Source organism: Saccostrea cucullata, unplaced genomic scaffold, assembly GCF_032062105.1.
Source record: "Saccostrea cucullata isolate Sc308-1 unplaced genomic scaffold, CSIRO_AGI_Scuc_v1 ctg1423, whole genome shotgun sequence".
Lineage (NCBI taxonomy): Eukaryota > Metazoa > Mollusca > Bivalvia > Ostreida > Ostreidae > Saccostrea > Saccostrea cuccullata.
The window spans coordinates 3,645-30,955 of NW_026921181.1; the positions used below are offsets into that span (position 1 = coordinate 3,645).

Genomic DNA, 27,311 nt, shown 5'->3' on the forward strand with positions numbered 1-27,311 from the left:
TCATATTATAAAAATACATGAAAATGAAAACCGGCATTTAAATTTACCTTATTGATTTTTTTTTTATTAAAAAACTGGCCATTTGTGTTCGAGTGCAAATCTTCAATATAAATGAAGCATCCTCAATCGGATTAATTTAAATTTTCTCCCCACTACTGCTAGAATTATAGTTTTGATAAACGAGGCCCCACGTTCAATATTCAATAAAATAATGTTTCATTGATCAGTTATTCTTAATATTGGTAAAATCTTACTTTGAAAGCAATTCCATCAAATCATTTTCTGGAAACCAAGCGAACCTTGTCACAACTGTCAAGAAATTTTTCCCATCTCATGTCATAATACTGGGGTGTGTGTGTCCTTTATCCATTTTAAAAGAAATTTTTGGAAATCGGAATTTAAAAGTGATTTCTCATTTAAAATGTTTCAAACTATAACTGTAATAAAAAAAAAATACCGACAACATTTTTGGCATACTGTATATTTAATTTAACGAAAGCTGAAATAGTTGTGAATCATACCAAAATTCCCTCCAGGTTTCAACACTCGAACAATTTCGGGTATATTTTCTTCGTTGGCAAACCAATGAAAGCACTGGGCAGCAATTATAGCCTTAAGAAAAAGAAGAATGTTAAAATATATTTAAAACGTTTGTTCAAGCAAGGGAAATGATAGGTTGCAGAAAGAAAAAAAAATTTTTCCGTTCAGATTTGGAAACAAATTTAACTCTCAAATTACCATTTTGCACGGTGTTTTTCCACGTTTGGAAATAGAAACAAGTCAAAAGATCAGATATCTGGCGAATATTGTTAATGTAAAAAAAAAACCATAACTTTCTGTTTATCCCGACGTCTCCATATGAGTGATGGACAATCAATCAATTAATCCCGAAAATCCATTTACTCTTCAGGGCGTGCGGGTTTGGACGCTGTCATTTTGGGTCCTTCTTCTATTAAATTTTCGAATTTTTTGCAAAAAAATTGCTTTCTAGACTCCTTCAGAAATTATACTGTCTCCAGGAATACTAATTTTAACGACAGTATTACTAATATTTAAGAACATTGCATATTAATATGTCTTTGTGCTCTTGTCAGACCTTTGCTGTTTTTATCATGTACATCTTATGGTAAATTTTGTTTTGAGGGTTTTATGAAATAGATTCAAGTTTGAATATCAAACAAACGTGAATAACAACAATTACTGATATTTCAAAATAATTGTTAAGACATTTGTACACGCTGTCGTTTTCATTCATTTTCAAAATATAGAGTGACCTTTGAGTACTAAGCTTTTTTTTTTACTGCCAAAAGTTTCTTTATAACAGTGTACTACTCCCGAAATAATGTCTATCAAATTTGCTATGTGTCTTAAAGTCAATCATACTTTATAAAATATTATTTTTTGAAATTTGGCAAACAGTACACAAGTTGTTATAATTTTATGTTAGCAAGGACGGTACCCATTTTTGATGCCCATTATATATGTTTTATTATTGAAATCCATGTGCTCATTTGTCTATAAAACATGCATTGGTTGCTATAAATGTCACATATTTCAGTAAATATGTCTTTGGGATTTTTAACCAGTTATACAGCAGCTTTTACGTAGCTTTTTTTTCACTCTAGTTTACTGATTCTTTACCATTCATTTATAATGCAGTGTCTCGAATAGCCCTTGTTTTCCAGCTTCTCACAATGAAACTATGTGATGAAAAGTGGTCACATAAACTGTTATGAATTCATTAAAGATTCAATAATGAGAGAAAGTCAAGCTTAATCATACAGTTCAGGACGTTATTTATTGAAAAGCTCTTGTAGAATATTAAAGCTGTTGTTGTCAGGTGACAAGACAAAAAAAAAAAAGAACGAAAGTATTTTGCTAGCAAAATCTTTATCTATTGACAAAATCCATGAAGAGCTTTAATATCTAAACAACCGTCTTCATTACTTCCCGTAATACTTGAAAGTCTGTAATGCAAATTTACTAAAAATACAAAAAAGTAACTTATGATCATAATACATGCATTGATTGTATGAACTACGATAATAGTCAAGTAAGTTCCGTATCCTCACGACGTCTCTTTTTCTGTATTAGTCTCTATTACATCTGAACCCAACTTTCTGCTTTCTTCTCTCGATTTAACTCAATGTACTTTAAAGAAAACTTTTCATTGTCTTCACATTTAATGGTTAAAGCTAAACACGATTCGTATTAGGAATGTGTCCGCCGTCATTTTTGTTCTGAGAACCACTATACCTGCAGAACCCTATATAAAGGGCAGGACTTTGTCACTGTTCAGTGTAATCAAGTGACACCAGTGTAATCGGACGTATGTTATACAGCACTACCGTAGCGAGAATAATAACGTAATACTTCGTCTAATGCAGTAAAGTACGCGTAGGATACCAAAGAAACTTACAATCATAGTTGTACAGGTCAGTGCAGTTTACAAACAAACACAGATATACGTAACTACAATAAAATGTAAACAAATGTAATGCAAGATAACCAGCACGAACAAGGGTCAATATTCCACGCCAATACCCGTGACAATTATGCAGTCAGTTGTGAGGAATCTGAAGAGTGTATACAGTTGTTGATGGATCGTAGATAATTATATCGAAAATGGCGTATGCCTATTTGCGAGTCGTGTTCAGCTTTAAGTACGAGTTTGTGTGTATGAATTCATTTCATATTGCCCTATCCCACTTTGTATTTTTCATGTTGTCGACTTTCATGTTAACATTTTCCCTTGTTTAAACCTTACTTTGACACAGATTTGAAAAAAATGGTATCATTCTGTTTTATGAAAAACGGCAAAGAAACTATCACTATATTAGATATTCAATTTTTTTTCACAAACATTCTAACATTTATAATGAATCTCCCAACATCTTTAGATGTCATGTGGTTCATGCATATTGGACTTGCAAAAATCTAACTCATGCTATAGACTCGGTTAATGCATTGTGGTTTTTTTCCTGTCTATGTTTAAGAAGACACAGTTTCACAGTTCAAAGATTCCTGAAGAAACTTTAATTTTTAATTGAGGAATACTCGTTACAAATGTTCAACTCCACTCTCCTATATGGACATTATATGTATCTACACGTCTTCACGTAGTTTAAGCTCTGTTTTTAAAGAAATGAACTTAGCATAGGATTTTTTTTTCGAAAAACTTCGCATCACAAAGTTATTTTCGGAAAAAAAAACCCTGCTTGTGTCTACAATGAGAGGGTGCGACAAGTAAAAGATATTTGCACAAGATAGCTAGATTGTGTATGTAAAATATAAATGGTGAATTATTTTTACGCGATTGTGTAGTTCGAAACGTCTGTTTTCATAGAATGAGTGACAAATTCTTTTCCTTTACCCTCAGGATGATTTTCATAGAAAGCTCGTATTTCTGCATATTCTCTTTCTTTCTGAACATCCTCAAGGCTGTGAGTGTATCTAAATGTAGTCATCAACCTCATAACTGTAAATATAAACTGAAAGTGTATACTAATAAAAGAAAAACGTGATATGAAAATACATTGAATTTCATGGAAACCAGTATTTTAATAATCTTTTTAGTCTTTATGACCCGTACGCTTGTGTTCCCTTGCAAATCGTCAAAATAAATGAAGCATATTTAGTATATTTATTTTCAAAATATTATTTCACACTGGTTTTTGAGAAATTTTAACGTTTGAATTAAAGAATCTCCACTATAAATACTAAATATGGAAGGAAAGAAATTTTATAGAGATTTACCTGATGACAATGAAAGTCTAAGATGGATAACATTTTTGATATTAATATAGGTTGATAGACTCACCCCCAATATGTGCAATGTAATGAAAATCTGAAGCAGAATAAATATACACATATCGTAATAACGAAGGGCGGATTGTTAAGATTCACAAACTCTGCATGTGCTTCAAGAAGGCATTGCCTATATCGGCTTGCATCTGCAAAACTTAAATCCTTTTAATTAAGACACGGACTTTATATTTTTGCTAAGAAATTACAGGTATGTATCGAAAATATTTCCCGTGTATTGCAGTGATTAGATCGTATGCTCTAGAGTCGCGATGTATGGAGTTGATCCTTACGTCGTGGGTTCGAATCCCACTGTGGGAAGTACGTGGAGACCGGTCCTTCGATGAGACAGTACAAACCGAGGTCCTGTGTAGCAGTAACTGCTGGCACGAAAAATACTCTCACTGCTCAGTGGCCCTAAGTGCCGAGTATAGGATACATTTTACAGCATTAGCACCGGCAAGTGGTGGCGTCTCCATATGAGTGAAATATTCTCGAGAAGGACGTTAAACAACTTACAATCAATCATTCACTCGATGGTCTATTTAGTAAAGGTACATGTAGTGTCACTAAATAGACAATGTTAGATATCTGTGTAAAAGTGAAAAATTTTCGAAAGGGGCTCCTATATTTTCTTTACTTGAACAGTGTATTATATTCTCAGTTTACCTTTACGCTCGTAATATCAGAGGTGATTATAATTCGAAATAATATTCTTATCGAAAAAATCTCAATTAATTTATCCTACCCTGTTTTTAATAGATAAATGGTAAAGTTTTGCTTGATATTTCATTTTCACAATAAACACATAATGTTTTTTCCCACCTCAAATTTTTACTTATTTTTCTCTCTCTCTCTCTCTTTCTCTCTCTCATAGTCGCAAACCACAGTCAAAATGTACGATCCTCTCCCATTCTGGCCGTGGTTGAACGAGGAGAGAATTCTTCGTAGCTCATTAAAAAATTGACCAATGCGAGTAAAGCATAGTCGGATGATGAACTTTATCGCGACCTTTCACTGTCTAATCGCATTATAGGGAATATTTCTTGTATACTGTTGACGTCAGTTATGGATTTCAATTGCGATGGAAACAAAACTTGCCACTGACTGATTATGACGTCACAATAGAGAGGTGTAAATATTCAAAAGTACGACAGTTTTGTGATCAAACAGCCACGGGTAGGAGAGAGGTATATGCGGACTACGGACCGTGGCTTTAGACGATGTCTCTCTCTCTTCTTTTTGTTATCTTGAATACATACGCTTAATTAGTTATCAATTAACTGAGTAACAGCTTTTTTGCTTGAATATCAGTGCCTTATATTTATAACACATTGACTAAAATATATCATGTAATGATATTGTTCTCACAACTCATTTCATTGTGTATTTTTCTTCCACAAAAAGTGTGAGAACAAGATCCTCCTTTTCCTCTAAAAAAATTAGAGTGATCAGTCCTTCGAGGAGGCTGCATCCTTATTCAATCTTTTGGTTATATTTTCAATCACAAAAAATGATATAGCGAGCCGAAATACCAAAAATAAAGTCCGGGTGGTATATAACTTTCAAGAATACCTTGTAAAGTACAGTGTCTAGATTTATGATTGTAGATGTTAAAGAAATTGATTAAGTGTGCATGAAGCTAAAGACCGAAATGCATTTAAGCTGCAGAACTGTAGCTCTCTTTTCGTCTACTCCATTTCTTTTTCAGACCAGCGAGCACAGGTCTTCAGCTACATGCACACTAAAGCATTTTCTTTAACAACTGCAATCATTTAATGTTTCTTTCAGTCTTTTACAAAGTTTGGTAATTTCGACTGTCTATAGAACTTATGCGCGGAATCGAAACGATAACTACTCTACATGTACATGGGGATATCACAGCATTCGTGAATTTTAAACCGCAAAAGGTACCTCACCGATTCTTCACACTTTTAGTCAATATTATATACTGGACAAAAAAAAATTAAGGATCATCAAATTAAATATGTTTTACAAATACTATATCATAGAACACAGAATGCAGTTTTAATTTTAGTAACATATTTTATATTCATAAAGTGAAAATTAAACATTGGATGTGATAAATTTGTTTGAACACACGCTACGAATTGTTCATAACGGTCACTTTAGAATTCGGCATGTTGGGGGTAGACCTGAAAATGAGATTTTTTTCAGAAGAGTCAAATTATGTCACTAAAATTATTGCCAGTATTTTTCTAACCTCCCCGCGAGGCCCTGCAGCGCAGACCCATGCTGCCCACCAACCGTCCAAGGCTAGCCTGAGGGGTCTGTTGCCATTCCTCCTGCAATGATGTCGGAAGCTCCCGTCGATTTTGGGGAAGTGTAAGACGAACTGAGATGCGTTGCAAAAGAATTTTCCAGGCATGTTCAATTAACTTCAGGTCTAGAAAACGGTTTGACGGTTCCATACGCTAAGTTGTTTCACTTTCCATGTACTCGTTCACGATTCGGACTCTATGAGATCAAGCATTATCGTCCATTAAGATGAAATCCTCCGCCAGAGTACATGCAATACGTCTAACAATAGGATGAAGAATATCATTCCGGTATTTTAAACCTGTCAGGTTGCCTTCAATGATGTGCAGATCAGTTTTGCAGTCAATACTTATGCCTACCCAAATTATCAACAAACCTCCATTTACACTGTATTGCTCAGAAATGAAACAATCAGCATATCTTTCTCCATTTGCAATCCAAACAAGTCCTCTGTCATCATGGAAGTCAAAACAAAATAGCGACTCGTCTGAGAAGAGAACAGAACACCAATGACGTTTTTGCAAAATTTTGTGTTCTGTTGCCCACTGTAGTCGATTTTTGCGGCACTCTAATTTTAATGCAGGACGTACGGCTGGTCGACAATCCTTGAGATTTGCTTTCTGAAGTCTGTTTTAAACTGTTTGAGTAGACATCCGTCTGTCCGTTACTCTCTGATGCCCATTATTAAGCTTGAGAGCACTTTGAAAACAGTGCGTCTCAGTAAAATTGGCCAAATAAAGATCCTCGCGGACTGTCCTACACCGGACGTCCCGATTTTAGCTCTTTTTGACAATTTTCTGCCTGTAAATATCGGTTCCATAACCGTTAATTCCGCTTTAGAAAAGATAAGGTCTTTCTGCAACGTGAGGTTGCGTTTTGCCAGCTTCCAGCATCACAGCTACCATGGAGTGTTCGTCCATACTCATCTGCCTCCTCATAGCGTCTTATCACCAGTTCTGGCCAGATATACTGAAATTTTCTCATGTTCACTAAAGAAAATCATCTCATATATATGTTAAAAAAAATTAATTCCAAACATACCAATTGATTCAAAGATATGATATTATAATTATGGAAAATAAATTAGTAAGTATGGCAAGCTATCACGTGTTAAACAATGAATTGTAGTTTACGTTTGTTAATGAAATTTAATTAATCTACAAAATGAAAAATACATGTTGGCTGGATTTATTTTGAAATATTATATCCCATTCTTGTTCATGACGTCTCATAAAGCAACGTCAAAATATCCCAACGTTAACGTTAACTCTGCTACCTTTACATGTACAGTTATAAAAAAACATAAATATAGCTCCGTACAGGCATATATTGATAATTTCATAAAAATATACACTCTTTAAAAGAACTCAGAGGAATATTATTAATTTTGACACGGGGCCAAACTTTGCTACAAGTGAACCAGGTCCTTTCTTTGATTTTATCAAATTTGAAATCTAAATGATTAAGGTTGATTGAGTCAAAATACAAATTTAGAATGCGAAATTGAATATTCTCACTGATATCATTCACAATTGCCTATGCAGAAATAAGTTAATTACGTGAATGAGAAATTTCTATTGAAAGAACAGAGAATTAATCTATAATGTTCATTCCACATTGTGTCTATCCCTTTCACAGGATACTTGTATTTTCAGTGTAATCTATGCTAATAAACATTTACATAACCATGAAACTTATGAGACCTAAAATTTATTTATAATAAACATTGTACAATTTATGTTCAATCCTTAAACAAGTTTCAAAGGTCTCTCATACGTTTACCTGTTTATATTAAAAATAACTATTGAGAATCCGGACGTATACAACGTAGTTTGAACTTTTTTTTCTTTACCCATCGACTTGAGTTCCAATTCCGAAAGGAACTATGTGCAATATTTTAATGTCCATATATGGTGTGCTTCTGAAACAATTTTGGATAAAAGAAACGTATAATATATGTTTAGTATTTTTTGAATATATTTTTCTATTCATCATCCGATAATTGTCATCAATTGGTATCTTTCAAAAACCCTTGATAATGCATGCTGAATTTTTGTCTATGAACATCTGACGACACTATAATCTTTATCTACGAATATCTTCCAAAATCATCAGTAGGTAAGGTACGTTGCATATGTACTTAAGGTTATCGTGTTTTTGACATTGTTTTATTTACAAACCATCTTTCCATCCAAAATTGGAAATGCATCTAATTTATAAAGGAGCCATTTAATCTTAGGGGTTTATGTCAACCCAATGAAAAGTAAGCATAAGAACCGAAATTAGGTACGCATATTATTTTAAGCAATATTTGAGTGGTTAGGTATAGATAAGGTTTTGATCATCAACCTCCTTGTGTCACTCTTCTTTTTTAGTGAGTTTTAATGTACTTTTTGCATAAATAACTACTGGACTGATCATCCAAATCGTTTGTCAGTATTAAATTTTAATGCAATACGAAAATGTTAATGTCATAGGAGACGCAAGAAAGAAGAAAGAGGTGAGTTTTCATACATTGAATACTATTGGTTTTTATTTTAATTAAAGTTTAAAGTTATCTTAATTTGCCTTCTTTTAATGAAGTTTTTTTTCTTACTGGTTGTTTGACTTTCTAGTGTTTCTTATTTTTGTCAGATTTATAGTATTATATATATTTTTTTATTCATATCTAAATATGTTCCCTCAAGTGTGCAAAAGGACCAATTTGAAGACTTTAAGAAAAAAAATATATATATCTCTTTGGTTGAATGATTTACGCTGCTTTTCCTTCTCCCACTACTTTATCTTAAATTAAAACTTTTTCGACATTGATTCGACAACTTTTAATATATATACCGGTAAGTAAGCATTAGGATTTATTTTGTTATGTATTCTTACGTTTGGTTTCATTAAAGTTTGTCAATGTAGACCGGCCCCCTCCCATTTAGTCACTTTTTTCAAAAAAAAGGGAACAAAAGAGTTCAATGCGGCTTTTATTTGATGACTGAACAGCATGACAAAAACGTGTAATAATCAAATCGATAGCATGATTAATTAAGTGTATTAATTAGTGAAGTCCATTGTTTCAATCAAGTTCTAAGAATTCTGTAGGCAAACAATACACGGGTTTAGATCAAGATATTGCATATCTTGTTGAAGTTACAAAATACATTTACCGGTTGTTAACGTTGTATTGATTCATGTGTTATCAAAAACAAAATTGCCAATTTAAGGAAATGACGCAGGAAAATACTGCAATGAAACTTTCTTTCAAATTCGTTGTGTGCATTTGCAAATACTCTGATTTTATCCTACTTTTTGACTCTAATCAAGCGTACTTACTTTAGCGTGAACTTAAAAATAAATTGCAGCATTCTGCATTGCGTCGTTGCGCTGAAGAAAGAACATTCATTCTCTTTTAAAATTCACAGAGCAGGAAGTTAGACGGATGCGACTGTATAGTCTGTCAGATAAGAAATCAAGGTCATTTGAACTCTAAGAATTTCTAATGCAGCGTACAGCCGCTACTTGCTCTGCAAAAGGTGTATATTTACATATCTAAGGTATGCTTTAAAATGCAGAGGGTGCACACCAAAATGTTGTTTTTCCTCTTCAACTTTTGTTTGAGACAAAAAAAATCCAAAAGCAAATTAATCTTACATAGGTTTTATTGAGAGTACCACATAAGTGGAAATTTTAGGGAGACGCAAAGAACTGCAAACGATAGCATAATTCTCCTGCCTACCCTCAAGTCACTTTTCAAAAGTTAATATATTCGATGAATTTTTATTTTTTTTTTTTCATAGATAACAATATGGATTTTCATAACACAATACTTATTTGGGGAAAACAAAGAGAGATAACTCAAAAATTATGGTGAAACGTGTTTTTTTACTAGAGAAATCAACGGAAAACGGAAAATATTTTTAAAACACCCCCTCCCCGTGTCATAAAAATTCCTTTTTACAGGTAATATGGACTGTTATTTCACAAATTTATATCGAAGCTTTTTGTGTGACACGGGGGTGGGAGGGGGGATGGGGGAGGGGGCGAATGTTCATTGACAAATAAAAAAACAAAAATGCTTATTTCCCACCAATTCCAAAGTGATTTACAACTGAAACATTATATTTTATTAATATATTGATGTTTTATGTTTTTGCCTAAAACATAAGAAAGATATAAGAAACATTGAATCATATCCAAAACTATATCAAAATATGGTGATTCCTGAAAGTCCGATTTCAATGGAAACTTTTGTTTCCATTGATTTCATCGATTTCAATGGAAACTTTTGTCTACCCCCCCCCCCCCCCCACACACACACACACGCGAAATAAAATCACTCGCTTTTATTGTGCTGAATTCTGTGTAAAATCTCTTGATCAATCGACCACTAGCGAATTTTTATTTTCGCGATTTGACGTTAAATAGCACATTCGCGATAATAAGTACTTGCAAAAAAAAAAAATAAGGAATCTACAGTATGGCTAATTTACTATTTAGTGCTGGTATTTAGACAATTCATCAATATCAATTGAACTGTTCTTTGTACTAAACCAAGAATATATTGACAAATTTCCATTTATATTGAATTAAATGGTTGAAAAATGTAGGCGGGAATCGAGAATTAGCGTGCGTATTTCTTTGACGAGTTGTCCTTAAAGATATGTATTTTATTTTATTTTTTTATTTTTTTTTTTTAGCAAAAAGTAATTTTAGCGATTTTAAAATGCTCACTTAAGACACTTTTACAACTATAACGCAATTATTTTTTTGTGATATTTAATTTTAGCGATCTCTGCACCCTCGCTAATAATATCAAAATTAAATAATAGCTAAAACTTCTGCTCATACGGCTCATACGGTTTGTTTTAATTACTAGTACTAAGTTTTAAATCCAAATTTTCACTTTGCAGCTCTTTGTATCTTTACCTTACGAAACAGTATTGTAATCATTGCTTCATGGGCATGAAATATTTTTTCTAATAAATCAAATAGCTTTATTTAATCTTAAACTAGGGTTTCAATTTTTATGTTTATTTTCAGCTTGAAAATGGATCTTAGGCTTTTAACAGTAACAGTTTTGAGTGTTTTGATACAGATCGGGGAAAATGTGGAGCGCTGTCCATTTGAAAGAAGGTGTAGATGTTTCAACTTCTCTTATGATATCCATGCTGATTGCTCGAATCTGGACCTTAAACGGTCACCCAAATTCTGGACTAATGTAACACAAATAAATCTCAGTTATAACAATCTAACACAGCTCCCAGAGAGGGAAAAATTACCAGATAATTTAACTCTGCTGGATCTCTCCCACAACTCCATAAGTGCATTTAGAAACCTTTCATTCAAAGGACTGTACAAGCTTACAGTTTTGAAATTAAATTCAAACAAGTTTCGGTTAACTAACAAACTAAGTATGAATGTTTTTGCAGATTTGATAAACATTAAAACGTTGGACTTATCTGAAAATACAGAGTTGACTTTTCGAATTTTGCCAATTTTGACATACGGTCTTCAATTTTCAACAATTTCGACCCTTTCATTGAACAAAATCCACTGCACATTTGGACTGGGTACAGAAATTAAAAAAGATGATGTAAAATATCTAAAAAATACCAGCCTTACAGAAGTTCATTTGTCAAGCAATAGAATTGAATTATTGGAAAACGGAACTGTTGATTATCTTCCCCAAACGATTAAGAGAATATCAGTAGCTGACAACCGATTTGAATTTGGTTTATACGTCTTACAGCTTAGAGCATTAAAACATCTGGAATGGATAAACGCAAGTGAACAATATCTTTCCCACAATCCCATTGATATTCTCAAAAACAAAATATGTCGAGATGAAAGTAGAAAAGAATATTTAAACAACACCCAAGACTACTCACATGGTCGCATGCTTAAGACAATTGAGATGGCAAAGTTGTTGGTGAGATATAAAAATAAAACTGGAGGAAATTCAAGATCTAGTCAACGAAACGAATTATTAAATAGGAAAAATGAAGCCATTCGATTACCACCAAATTTAAAAACGATTTTTTACAACAAAAGTACATTGCGCTATGAGATTCCATGGATCCCAGTGCTCGAAAACAAGGTGGAGGAGTTATACATGCAGGACAACATTTTATATTCGTGGAAAGGTCCTGTACAAGGAATGAAAAGTCTTCGAATACTGAATATGTCAAACAATTTCTGCTCTTCAGTTTCCAAAAGTTTCTTTAAGTACCTCGGTAACCTCTCAGAATTATACCTAAGCGATAATTTGTTGGGTTTTAGTTTATCACCGGATACGGAAGGTGAAATATTTGCAAGTCTGACAAACTTGATTCGTTTAGAGCTGAGAGAAAACAGAATTACACATCTGCCAAATCAGATTTTTAAAGGACTTCGAAGCATAAAGGATTTAATACTGGCTGATAATACGCTTAGCACTATAGATTTTAGTATTTCGACATTAACGAACTTACAATTTCTTGATTTATCTGGAAACCAAATCCAGTTTCTTTCCGATACAAATATGAAAGATATTGACCAACAGAGAGATAAATTCGGCTTTACTTTAAATCTTTTAAGAAACCCGATTTCATGTAATTGTCACACACTATCATTTCTAAGGTGGATGGTAAACGGTCAGGAAAGTAAGAGAATCAGCTTTCAGTCATTTGAAAATTATTCCTGCGCGACTTCATCCAAGGGCAAACCATTAATGTTTTCAAAAATTAAAGGCTATATCCAAAAACTAGAAAAAGAATGTAATTCTTACACGTATTTGATCATCACTTTGTCGCTCATCATTCTCCTGTTCTTTGTCATCCTTTCGTGTGGGCTACTATACAGATACAGATGGAAACTTCGTTATTTTTACTATATGACTAAAAGTCGTTATCATGGATATAAAGCAGTGAGAAGTGATAGCCAATCAGATTTTAAGTATGATGCCTTTGTTTCCTATGCAGATGAAGATTTCCCGTTTGTTCAGAAAATGATGTTGGAATTAGAAGAAAACAATGGGATACGTTTATGTATTCACCATCGCGATTTCGTTCCAGGATATGATATATGCGAAAATATTTTCACTGCCATCAACAAAAGTAAAAAGACTATCGCTATATTGTCTCCAAGTTTCATCAAATCCAGTTGGTGTATGTATGAGCTACACATTGCAAAGATAGAGGACATCTATTCTCGAGAAAATGAAGGCGTTCTGCTGTTGGTATTTTATGATGCTGTTCCTGTAGATAAGATACCCTTGAGTATCATGGACCTTATTAATCAAAGGTCGTACATTGAATTTCCGAACGATGAACACGGGGATTCAGTTTTCTGGAGTAGACTTTGTAACAGTATCAATGATGAAGTCTTATGCTAAGAACAACAACTAACGTGAATGTTTTTGAATTTTGTATCAAACACATTTGACAGTACAGTTTAATAGTAATTATTATGAACTTGATTGACTCTTTTCTGCAAGAGTCGTTAGCGAAGACCTGACTTTACGTTAATCAGTTCTATTTCTATCTAATGCCATTGCAATTTAGTTTCAATTTTCATGAATTAATGACTTTATCGTGTATTATGTATTGTAGGGTAGGCGCTAAATATATTTGTATAAAATGTATTGTTTTATAATCGTAAATTTGGTGCTAATTAAAGGTGTTCAAATTTTATTATTCACACATTTAGATCATTTGCAATATACTCTACACGTAGAAAAATGTACATAAAATTGGGAAAAATGGAAATCAATAAAGGCGTTCTAAAAATGAATTATGTGTGTGTTTATATGTCTGCGGGTATTTGTTAAATTAAGTTTTAATTATTTCTAAATCCATCATTTTTCTGTTCAAGTAAGTTGTTTCTGATATGAGTAGATTAAAATTCCTCATATTTATATACTTAAATTACTTTCTTCACGTCTTTAATACAGTTGACTAAAGAAAAAATGAAAAATTCATTTACAGTTAAACTAGGTTCTAAAGTACCCTCAGTTTATAAAGAATTTTAAATGGGCCCAAAATACAACTTTTCACTTAGTTTTTGTGTGCGAATATTTAGTACCTTGGTTATAGAGAAATCAATCGTAGTCCAGGTGAGTTCCTTATAATCAGGTCTGACAGTACATGTATTAAGTTGTAAAATGCCAATATGGGAACACACCATTTAAAACAAAATAGAATTATAAGGTAAGATTATGAAAGATATCTATATATTTAGCTCAGTTAACGCAGTGATTTGGATGGTATCCTCCTTATTATTTAGATTTTTAAAAATTATATCTTCGATACTGCCAATATACAATGTATATACATGTCATGTATTCACTAAAATTATATGATTGTCATACCACGTGATAAGTTTAAACAAGTCTAAGCAGAAAATAAGATTTTTTTTTCAATTATAAGGTATTTTAAATAATGAATTTGCTTGATGAAAGCAGTTTATAATATTATGACCTCGCGACAAATGATATGTCCCAAATTTATTGTTAAAATTGATTATTACTGGTATCATAAGGGGTTTCTAGCTCTTAGTTGATTCGATACGAAAGAGTATGCCATACATATGACCAATTTCTAAAACGAGGTAAATTATTGAAAGAGAAATTGCAGAAACAAGAATATCAGCAGTCTCCTTTAAAGTTATCAATTCTAAAGTTCTAAGCTGCCGATCTATAGCTCGCTGGTCTGAAACAAATTGGGATCGATTGATCAGAGAACTACAGTGCTACACATAAAAAACCTATTATTTTTAACGTAAAAAAGTTGCACTAAATTTTGAATTAACTTGTGCAAATTCCCAATTCGACTGAACAAAAGCTCGATATCTGATATCTAAATATTCCTTTGACCTCTATCAAGTTCTATCACATTTGATATCTGCATAAAGCGCGTAGGACCGAATTATCTTACCGCCCAAGATAACAGTAGACATGGGTATTTTTTTTTCTTTCGACTTCTTTAATGTATGGCCCAATAGGGCCATTTGCAATGGGTGTTAGTAATGTACGTACTCTTAGTAATATATGAGTAATTTGAAAAAGAAGGAAAAATAAATAGAGAAACAGCTCACATTTTTATGCGCAATGAATATAAACTTTTTTTCAATGGGTGGCACTGTAGCTCTCCGGTCTGTTAATAATTATTTCCGGAAATTTACAGTTCTGCAGTTAGTAGGTTCTATGGTCAATAGAATGATCTTGTCAGAAAATATTATTCACCATTAAGTCAATTGCTGACTGACTTTTTCAAACTGATTGTTGGGTCATTATATCTTTATACTGAAAGTCGACAAATTTCATATCTATATATTGAAATGTCGACAAATTTCGCGTTTTTCCGATTATGACAAGGATCACACAGCGAGTGTGATCAGTTGGCAGGGGATACTTACTCCCCTTTGGCACTTTATCCCACTTCTGATTTATTTGCGGGTTCATGTTTACTATGCTCCTGTTTTGTATTGTTTAATGAACTTTTGAGCTTGAGTACCGTTTGCTCTACATACATTTCAAAGGTCTGTCAAGTTTTTGTGTGTCTACATTGATATTGTAAGATCGAAAAATCTAAGTTGGTGAAATAAGCAACGGTTTAACTCAGTACTTTTAAATTCAAGCGGTTTGCTTTGAAAATTAATTTCATCCGACTTCCAGGTGATGACATAGTTTCTTTTCTATACAGAATTATAAAAAGCATTAAATAGTACACACTTATGAATCATGGTATGTTTTGTTCAATCCCACCATTTTTCGTTTCGTTCGCCTAGATCTTTAACAATGTAAACAATGCTTTAAAAAGATGTCATCATTACTTCAGCCTGAATTTACTTCCAAAATTACAGATAAAAAGTATTAATAGAAATACTTGCATTGATGTTGTTTTTAACTGTAAAAATACTAACTGTCCAATTATTTACAAAGCTAGTACACAAAAACTATATTTATAGAGAGTGGAAAATCCTTCTGCAGCATGATAGATATCCAATCTCCGATAGAAACCGGATGGCTATAGAATGAAAGCTAGGGCATTTGGTGCAAGCTAAGTCGATAACATCTATTTAATCATGAGATGCGTTTTACATAGAATTAGCTTTATTGACACAATGTTTGAATTTCACATTTAGGAGATTTTGGGGAATTTCCCGCCTGTTAAAACGTTCACCCTTAATAATGTTCAAAACATATAATAAAGTAAATAAAAACTGAATTTACAAAAAAGCAAAGTATATTTATCCTGTGTTCAAATTTCGCATCTATTTATATAGAAAATATTATGAGAACAATAATGTTAAATAAAGACTTTGTGATTTTGATAAAAATATGACTATATTGTAGAGACAGAAAATATATTGATTTTCAATTATAAGGATTGTTAATTTCAATTTTGATAAATAGTTTACGAAATGGACATAAGATATGTACGAGGGGTTATCAAAAAGTTCGTGGACTGAGGCTATAAAATTAGTACTATATAGTCTGTGCTTTCAAAATTTATTTGGAACATAAAACAACACAAAATAGAGAAATGTAGAAAATTTTAGCCTGATACGTTCATTATTTGCCAAATTATTATAAAATGAAAACGTCATTATATGATCACCCGGCGCTGTCGTCGTTTATTTTCATGACGTCCAATAATGTCATTGTTTTTTCACTGTCATCTTCTTCTACCTCATACACTTTTTGGATGAGATTCCCTGGAGCTGAGAAAGGACTTAAACCTGCCTTGTTTTTATGACTTTACAATGTCATTAACAGTGGCCTTCAATGAATATGATATTCCAGATGGATTAATACATTGGGAGAGATCCGCGCTTGATTGTGCCGGCATATTTTGCTTTTGGGAGTTCAATATCTACAACACATGATCAACGTCACTTTTGACGGGATTGATTTTTCACAGCTTGACTGCAAATCGACATTAATTGTGTATTCCTTTACTCTCTGAATCTATTTTGACATTAAAAGACAAGTACTCTGAATGCATATTATTTCTCTGTAGCCAGTTTCAACATATTTTAGGTCTATACAATTTTTTTCAGGGGCAAAACTTTGTATTATGTTGGAAACGGAAACCCCTTCCCCCTTTTGATGTCATTTTCAAGGCCTCATTTGTTTAGACATTCCGTGTAAAATTTACGATAAAATTTCATAGAATTTCCAGAATGAAGTGAAAATTTCATATTTTATAGAACAATTGTGTCCCGACACATACCTGAATTAACGGGACTTTTGGATGTCAAATAATCATATCAAATGAGTTTTTTTAGTTACACATAGGTCGAAAAAACGTCGTTTTCGAGGTTGCGCCGCTTGGACATACCATTGCTTACAAAAACATTACTAATTTATTAAAAAATAAAATTATTGATTTGTGGTTTATTCTTTGGATAGAAAAGACGATGCTTACTAGATATTTCAAAATTCATAGATGTACCTTGAGCGGTTTTAATTTTATGGCGCTAGTCCACGAACTTTTTGATAACCCCTCGTATGTATGAAATCACTAAAAAAAATCTTAAATGTTTTAGAATATGCCGTAAACATTCTTTTTTTCTGCTATTCATTTTATTTTCTTTTATTTTCAGGTGGTGCACTTAGTCTATATAAAAAAGTTATGATTACCATAGCATCACCCTTGATGCAAAATTTTCCTTAGACCAATTTATCCTACAGACTATAATAGTATGCACCAAAGAACATTAAGCTTATGGCCGTGATTCTAGAACCGAACATTATTGTGAATATTTTCCATCGATTCACAAATATTTTAAAAGTGATACAATTAGTTCGCTATCTTTTTGATCTTTCATTGATTCACAACACTGATAGTAACATCTTGTAGATTAAAATTTTCAGAAGCAACTAAGAGATTTACGAGAATAGGACTTGTCTAAATTTGCCTGATTGTCGAGTATAGGTTCAAATTTTCCTGATTGCTGAGTAAAGGTCTAAATCTGCCTGAATACCTAATATATAGATCTAAATTTGCTGCCTTCCATCGCCAAATGGTTGCTTAGCCTCTCAACCCGAGTGAGCATTTTTCGAAATAGAAGTTTAACAAAATATATCACAACCAAATCAAAGTGATACATGTAAATCTATAAAATTAATGTACATCTGTAAAAAATCAAAAAGAAATGAAGTTCTTCACTCAAAGTAGAGTAAAAATATCGCTTCATTAACTAGAGTTCTTCCTATATAGTCGTGAATCATTTCACTAATCTTCCTTGCTCATTAAAGTTATTCCATTAGTTTAAATTCTATAACCTCGCGAGGTAATATGATATATAATTACGAAATATTGAATTACATTAGATTGGTCTTAACCTTCTATGGTGAGTATACACCATAAAATTTTCACAATCATTCTCGGTTACACTCATTTATACTATTTACCAAAACAAATGAAATAAGTTTTGCGAATTATGATAAAAAAGAAAATATTTACGACCCACGGGGATGGACGTTAAATGGCGTGTACTGTGCGGACATATTATTTAATAAGTATTATATGATAAATATGAATACATGTAGGAATAATCTAAGTACACATAGTTGACACAGGTTAACTAAGTTTGCTTGATGAGAAGGACTTGAACCAAAAAGGTTTCAGTCATTTCCTTGTTATATTGTTATTCGGGATCTTTATTGTAGAACTGATCATTTAAAGCGATTATTCAATTGTTTTGTGAGCATTGAAATCGTTTAGAACAAAATGGGCTACACCATTAGCATAATGAAAATAAATGTGAAAGTAGAAATAAGTCGATATCATGAACAATCAAGTACACTTTTAATAATTTGACCTTAAATGAAAAGTTTTTTAGAGTTATTGTGGATGAAATTCTCTCAATTGCTAATTCAGATTAATGAAAAAATTCTCAGTGAGAATATTTTTAATGGTTTTCGTACGCCATCTCTTACAACGAACATTTATTATTATTATGAGTATTTGAAAACATTTTGAATTGATAAATGGTTGCTTTCGGTTTATTTAAAATACACATGTCTTAACAAAAACTGCGCAAATATCTTATATTAAACAATTCCTTGACTGTTAATTTTCATTTAGTTTTATTAGTCAGCAAAACGTTTTGTTCACTGCCTATATAGCCAATTCCAAATAGAACTTTTTATTTTGAAGACACATGAACACAGTTTAAGCTGAAAATGTTCAAATTTATTTTTCTTTTTTTTGTGCTTAAAAATAATTAACTATGGTATTTTTAACGATTATCAAAAATTTAAATTTCAGTTGTCGAGACATAAGACAGATTTAGACCTCTAAACCTTTGTTATGTAAACAAGGCCTGTGTCACAATTTTGTTTACATAGTTTAAATATGTACTAATTAATATGCAGTTTTTTCAGTAATAATTTAGACCTCTAAACCTTTGTTATGTGAACAAGGCCCTTGTTACGTTTTTCTTTACAAAGGTTTAATATATACTAATATGCAGCTTTTTTCAATAAAAAATTTATTCTAAATACCATGAAACAGTTTCTATTGATTTACTAAATCTTGTTTTGTTATGAATAAGATATTTTCTATATTTAAACAAATCAAGGTGCCTTGTTTACATTAGGAATAGTTTTAAGTTCTGTATCTCCTTTGTTAATCAAGAAATGATGTTCAAAATTTTGTTGATAATTTGAATAGCATTAATTATGAATTGTAAACATTAAATTGTTTTTAAAATATCAGTTAAAACTGAATCCATGTCCCTATTAGACATAAAGACATACAATCTTTCAAAATAAATTCGTCCCTTTTTCACAATGACATGCATGTATCTACAGCAATATAGTTTCTAAATTTGAAACACTGACAACACCAAGTATGCAGCAAGAGACGAAAGATTAATAAAAATTACTGATATCCCAAAAATTTTATCTAACTTCCGACTGAAACAAAAGTAAATTGTTCTCTTGAGTTTTATTTCCTTGTTGCTTGTATCAGATTTCTCAAGCTTTGTCAACATTTCGCTTACACTTCCGCTGGAATCCTCCGTTTGATAATAAACATGTAAAACAATGGCTTCCAGTATCACAACCATTCCACTGACTGTTAACTGCGTGAATAAATAGACGAGAAAGTACGAGACTTCATCAGATGTCTGTGGCATAAAGTCTTTCATCATTGTCAGAAAGACAGCAAAGGTTAAGAAAATAGCCATACAGGTACTCATTTTCTCTCCTGATTTGGCAGGAATCAGGAAGCAAACTACATTTAATGCAGATAAAATCCATACAGGTAAAAGGTGTGAACACACTGCAAACAGCGGCTTTCTAGTGAGGTGAATTATGAGCAACGCCTGCTTTTCGTCTTCTCCAATACCAAGGGTATCTACTGTAGCCGCTGTAGCGTTTGTAAGTGACCATTCTATGTGTTCAGTAAAAAATCCCAGAATGTATTCATCCCGTTTAAGTTGTAAACGAATTTTAACAATACCGGGAAAACGATTTAAATACATAACGGTGCATATCTGTTTATCAAAAGGATAATATTTCAAGCTTATCTTACAAGATATTGATACACTGTAAGAAGAAGGCATACTAACCACGCCTTCAGATGATACAATTGAAGTTGGATCTTCAGGGGAACAATATCGAGACAAAACCTCGTTATGGATATAAATTGATCTCGGAAACCATACTTCCTTTGACGGAAGCGTTACGTCTGTAATATCGTTATATTCAGATGCATTCCATTTTAGACGTTTGTCCATCCAATTCATCACTGTTCCCATTGTAAGTGAGAGGATTTGAGATTTCTCTTCAACACTGTTAAGAGAGAATACATAGAAACTGAAGGTTATGTTCAGTATATCGCTGCCATGTTCTGTTGGCGGAACCAACGGATCCGAGTAATATTGTATGCGTTGGTATAAATCTGATCGGGATAGGCCATATACGTTCCAAAATTTGGAAGCAAGTATGGTCAGTACAATGAAATACAGTATCTCCATTTTAATTTTGCAAATTCTATTTTCCTTGCATAATTGTTGCCCTTGATTATTCCGCTACTTTTCAGGCACTGACAGTTTTATGTAACAGAATCCATCCATTTGGAATCATTAGATTTCATAGCAAATCACTATGAATAAAGATGCTCGAATGTCAATTTAAAAATCGATTGTTAACTCTTGCCAAATATTTAATGAGTGTTGCAATGATATAAATTAACTAACGATGATGTCCTGTCCTGCGGTACTCAATGTTCAAAGCATCAATCAATGATTTTAATTGAACCTTTTTGTTTACAGACAAAAGTATTTGGCCTTTTATTGTATCTGCTTAATGCTTCCAGAGATTTTTATACGTTTCCGGATTAAATGATAAATGTTGCAAATCTTTGAAAGTGTTTGGAACATGTTAATAAAATCATATGGCATAACAAGAACATCATTTGCGCTTTAATTACGCTTTAAATAAAAATGGATCTACCTCTAAAATACTACAAACAATACAAATAACAGAGCATACAAATTGACCCAGACGTTTCATATAGGTACAATCATATCACTAGCTAAATGAAAACATTCCAGTTAACACTTCTTTCATACTCATCAAGACAAATAATCGGAAAGAAACAATAGGCCTAACTGTAGATATGAAATTATGTCAGTCAATATTTGACTCAGTGATAGGTTATATTTGTAAACAAGATTATCTAAAATTTATAAATCCTACGATTAAAAAAAATTCTTCTATTTAGCAAGGTTATTTGAATCCTTCTAAAATCAACTAATTTGTCTGAAACCTGCCTTGGATTAAAACCTTATCCAATTAGAAAAGCGAAAAAAAAATGATATGCAGACAATAGCAGAATACATGTATATGTAATAAATGAAATTGGAAACAAGATCTTTCGAAAAAAAACTGAGACATCCCTCTTTCCAGCTTACTTGTCTGTGCACAAAATGACATGTCTTGAAAATAATACAAAAAATATACTGTAGATAGGCAACAGCCACGATGGTTTTAATATCGTTTTGATCGCGATTTATCAGTTTTCCACGAAATAAATCCCAGCGTGAATGCTAACATTACTTTTTAAAAGTGTTTAATGCTTATATGAACCTTTGATTAATATTTTGCAGCGAGAAATTAAAGTAATCACGATGTGTACTTTGAAAAATCGTAAAATCTTAACACCATGAAATTGAAAGGACTTACAGTATTAAAGATCTCATAATCAAGACCAGAGAAATATTAAATAGTTTTTAATAATAAAATTAGAGATAGTATTTGCATGCACTTAACAAATATCTTTGTAGTTATAATGTCTACTGAAACATATGGTACACACAATTTATATAGTAATAATAATTATGGCTTTGATATACTCTGGCTTAATTTAAAAATGATATTAAATCTATACAGCAATGATTATTAGGGCTTTGATATATGTTGATTTTGGTTTTCTATGTATAATTGAGGCACAATTTATAGTGATTGTCAGTATTTAAACAAAATACTTTGATTTTTGCATCTTTAAGGTTGTTCAAAGTATTACAAATTATATCTTTATATTTCCAGCTCAGTTTTGATTCCAATTTACAAGCTTCGGAAGTAATATATGATATTTAGAAGACTTTACTTCAAATTATGACATTAAACATCCTAACAAAATAATCTCCAAGCATATCTAAATGTTATTTGGGTTACGTTTTGGCTTGTGCACTGTGTTTTTTCTTATTTTCCGGAGAATACATTGTTTTACAATTCAAAGTTTCATTAAAAACAACATCTAGAATGTCAAGTTTCAATTGAGGAACACTAATTAAAAATTGTCAAGTAAACTGTCCTTAACAATCACAAAACTTAATATCCATGCATCTTCACAAAGCGATAAACTTAAACTCTGTTATTAAATAAAAATAGTATATCAAGCTTTTGATATTTAATTTTATTCTTCATCACATGTATAAAATTCAGAGTAAACACACATGCTTCTGTTCTCAATGAGATGGTGAGATGTTTGAAATAGTGATGACTAGAAATAATGTATAATTATAATTTATTTATTTTTTCGAGATTTTGTAGTGTATGACGTCTGTAATCATGGGATGAGTGAGAAATTCCTTCCCTTTTCCCTCAGGATGGTTTTCATAGAATTCTCGTATTTCTTCGCATGCTTTCTCTTTCTGATCGTCCTCAAGGCTTTGAATGTAACTGAATGTAGTCCTTAAACGCACTAGATGATCAATAGAACCCTGAAAATGTAGAATAATTTTGAAGAATTATATTATAATATGATAGAAATGTAATTATAATACCTTGAAATAAAAAAACCGGCATTTAAATGTACATTATAGATTTTTATAAATCTCGAGTACAAATCTTCAATATAAATGAACTTCAAGCATCCTTAATACGATTAATTTTAAAATTTTTCCTCACTACATTCTGCTAGAATTTAAAGAGTTTTGATAAAGGAGGTCCCACGTTCAGTATTGAATAAAATCATGTTTCAATTATCAATTATTCCTAATATTGGTAAAGTCTTACTTTGAAAGCAGGTCCATCAAAACATTTTCTTGAAACCAAGCGAACCTTGTCACAACTGTCAAGAAATTTTTCCCATCTCATGTCATAATACTGGGGTGTGTCCTTTATCCATTTTAAAATAAATTTTTGGAAATCGGCATTTAAAAGTGATTTCTCATCTAAAATGTTCCAAACTAGAACTATAAAATAAAAAAAGAATTCCGATGACATTTTTGGCATGTTATATATTTTGATCAATGACTTTTGAATTACTCTTGAAATTTTTGTAGATCTTACCGAAATTCCCTCCAGGTTTCAACACTCGGACGATTTCGGTAATGTTTTCATCGTTTGCAAACCAATGAAAGCACTGGGCAGCAATTATAGCCCTAAGAAAAAAGAAGAAATGATAGGTTGCAGAAACAAAAAAAAATTTTTTTGCCGTTCAGATTAAGGTGGAATGCCACGCCAACTTTTTATTTTATAGATCTTTGAGTCATCCTTTTTAAACAATGGTTTCAGCATTGAAAGGCCGAGATTAGCTCTTAATTATTTTATATTATTATTTTTTTTTTTTTTTTTTTTTTGTATTTTTTCAAAGAAAATGAAATAAAAATTCTTATCCAAATAACTTGTTCTCGAGTTAAAAGTTTGCTGTAAATGAATGCATCATATGAATATCTAATATAATATGTAAAGTAAGGCTATTTAGACTTTTTAAATTTTTTTTATAAAAAAAATATTTATTTAAAAAATTTTAATATCTATACGGCTTTTCTTAACATATTTTATTTGGTATTCATGTGATACATTCATTTACAGCAAAATTTTTACAAGAAAGCATCTTATTTTGATGTAAATAATCTTTTTTTTAATTTTCTTTGAAAAAGTAGAAAAAAAATTCATTTAAAATAATTAAGAGCAAATGTCGGCCTTTCAATGCTGAAACCATTGTTTAAAAGGGTTGACTCAGAGACGTATAAAATAAAGAGTTGGTGTGGCTTTCCTCCTTAAGAAACAAATTTAACTCTCAAATCATCATTTAGCAAGCTAATTAAAATCAGACTTCTTACATGTATATCCATGCCGTATACACTCCGCACACTTTCTACGCAGAGGGTATATGGCGCGTGTCTAAGATGTTTGATTTTAATTAGATTGCATCATTGTGCCAACTGATTTCTTATATTTTACTTTAACAGAATTGTCAGGAAGTGGTATGTTGTTTGCACTACACTGCCTTGTATTCACACCAGGATTTTTTTCTTCCAACGTTTTGACGAAATCAGAAGAGGGTTCTGTAACAAGTACTTTCATTCCCTGAATAAATAAATAATTTTGAAGCTGCTGTCATTAATTTTTTATGTACTTGAGTGGCATTTCTAAAAAAAAAGATACAAGCAATTTATTGGTACGAGGTTTCATTAGATTCACTTATGTTGCTTTTACAGTTTATTATCAATATGTAATATATCTAATTTTCAATTGAAATACTTTGTTCGTATACCTGAGGACAGAGTTTGAACAAGCATTCTGTAAATTTGCCTGTTCCCGCTCCTAACTCTAAGATGTCGTACTCACAATCTATTTAATGAAAAAATACATCATTATGAATATTTTATTGTAATATTACCCTTTTAATAGTAATTTTAATCATTATTTTAAAATCTATTTAATTTATATCTATAAATTTCATATGCAGAGAAAAAATTAAACAAGAATCTTTTGAAATATATGTTGTTTTTTTTTATTAATTACGCAGTACCATCATCACAGGATTCCACGGAGTCCGTTGCCATTGAAATGACTTCTTTAACAACTTCGTCTGTATATCCAGGACGATACGTCTCGTAGTTACCTCCCTTTTTGTAAAAAAAAAAAAAGAAATAAATAACTAGGTCACCATTTTAAGTCGATCTGATGTAAACATTACATTTTTTATCAATATCCTTCTAGTAGAAAATGGCGGAATTTGTTATAATAATAATAATATGAACTAGTATTTAATCTAACGAAGTCAGATAATGAAACGTGTATATAAAGTGTATGTACATACATCAACGAATCCAGCTTTTGCAACAGGTATTACACCGGGTTTCCCATCAGACGACATTCTCTTTAGTGCACTCGATAAAGGTTATTAGATAAAACACGACCGTCAGAGAACATTATTTCGTCAGAGTGATCTGTCTTTAAATGGGTCAGTTTAATGATAATAAAAATGAATATTAGCATGATACATACAGCAAAATAGACACGACTAACCATTTTTTTTTAAATTTAGCATTACACAAGTATTGATTCAGCTTCAAGAGTGTGAAATAGCATGCTATCTAACATCGCCCTTGTAAATACAAATCTTATTGATCTTAATTTTGTCATAATTATTGACTTTCTGGAAACCTCATCAAGCACATTTTCATATGACATCATTATTTACCATTTATCAATTTGTTAATAATTCTGAGTCATAACATAAGCAGTACATGAAATTTTGAAATAATATCTTTAGGAAGTCAGGTCTCAGATAAATTAATATTTAACGCAAGGTCAGTTACTGAAAAATATTCTGATGCAAGGAAAGCAGACATTATAAATCAACAATGCTAGAGATCGTCATAACGGTTAACGGCCACAGACTAGGTGATTAAGTAATTATTCATACCTGTACTGACAAAACATAAACACAAAGATTTAGAATTTAATGCTTCTAAGACTCTAGTTGATCCATGCTGCTTAATTAGGCTTATACTTGGTATAATATTTGCTTGCAAACTTAAATATGTGACATATAAACGTTAAAAAGAGAGACGTAAAATATAATTATTTTGATTTAGAAATATTCAAGGTGATAAGATTTTAGTTAATACACGTATAATATGCGATTTTCAACTTACCCAAAGTACATAAAAATTATAATCAAAACCTTTTAATAATCAAAATATTTCCAAAATAAAATGGTTCTTGTGAAAAGCTATTACATATTTTTTAAATTCTTTCAAAAAAGTGCAAAAACATTTATAATAAATGACAGAATTAGCTAAAAATAACTGCTTTCTAAAAACATTCCATAGAGTATCATTTTAAATAATTTAAAAAAAATGGACATGTGATAAACAATTTTGATCTGTTATACTCGTAAAATTAAAATGTAAGTTAAATACTTCTATAATGGACTTAAGGAATGAAGCTTATTTCAACTTATATTCTACGATATAACATAACTTGGGGCAGTGTACGCTTTATAAACCGCGAGGCGATTTATAAAAAAACGTAAACTGCCCCAAGTTTTGTTATATTCTATAATATTAGTTGAAATAAGCTTCACTCCTTATAATAATTTCAATGCAGACAATGAGACAATTTTCCCCCTTGAATGAGGCTTCACATTAATTAAATTTTTAAAGTAACGTCAAGCGGAGTAATACGTTTCTTGACGTAACTCATTGTGACGTAGGCAAGTTATGTTATACAAAATGGATAAAATCTTTTATCCAATCAAATGACTTGTTACAAGTAAAATTAAATTATTACCTTTTAATTTTAATGATACATCAGAATTGTTTATCTATGATTCTTTTTTTATTTAACATTTTATATTCAATAATTTCACTTCAAGATTATTATTAACTTCCCAATTTATACATATTTCATTGATATACACATTCAGGTCAAGAAATGTACATGTATGAACTCTAAAAAAATTATTTTTGCAAAGCAAGTTCACATTTAGAATTTTATTATT

At 31.5% G+C, this 27,311-nt stretch overlaps 2 protein-coding genes across 2 annotated transcripts; one reads left to right on the plus strand and one right to left on the minus strand.

Moving 5' to 3' along the window:
* Nucleotides 1-11,119: 11,119 nt before the first annotated feature.
* On the plus strand, nt 11,120-13,444 carry LOC134259369 (toll-like receptor 4). Its single transcript, XM_062741958.1, has one exon. It carries the CDS (start codon nt 11,120-11,122, stop codon nt 13,442-13,444), a length of 2,325 nt encoding a protein of 774 aa, XP_062597942.1.
* An 8,037-nt stretch (nt 13,445-21,481) lies between these two features.
* On the minus strand, nt 21,482-25,766 carry LOC134259372 (uncharacterized). Its single transcript, XM_062741961.1, has 7 exons — nt 25,623-25,766; nt 25,332-25,428; nt 25,074-25,150; nt 24,760-24,886; nt 23,864-23,953; nt 23,588-23,766; nt 21,482-23,292 (listed from the first exon to the last, which is right to left on the minus strand). The coding sequence occupies exons 1-7, from the start codon at nt 25,677-25,679 to the stop codon at nt 23,101-23,103; spliced, it is 819 nt and encodes a 272-aa protein (XP_062597945.1). The 5' UTR covers nt 25,680-25,766; the 3' UTR covers nt 21,482-23,100.
* Between the last annotated feature and the right edge of the window lie 1,545 nt (nt 25,767-27,311).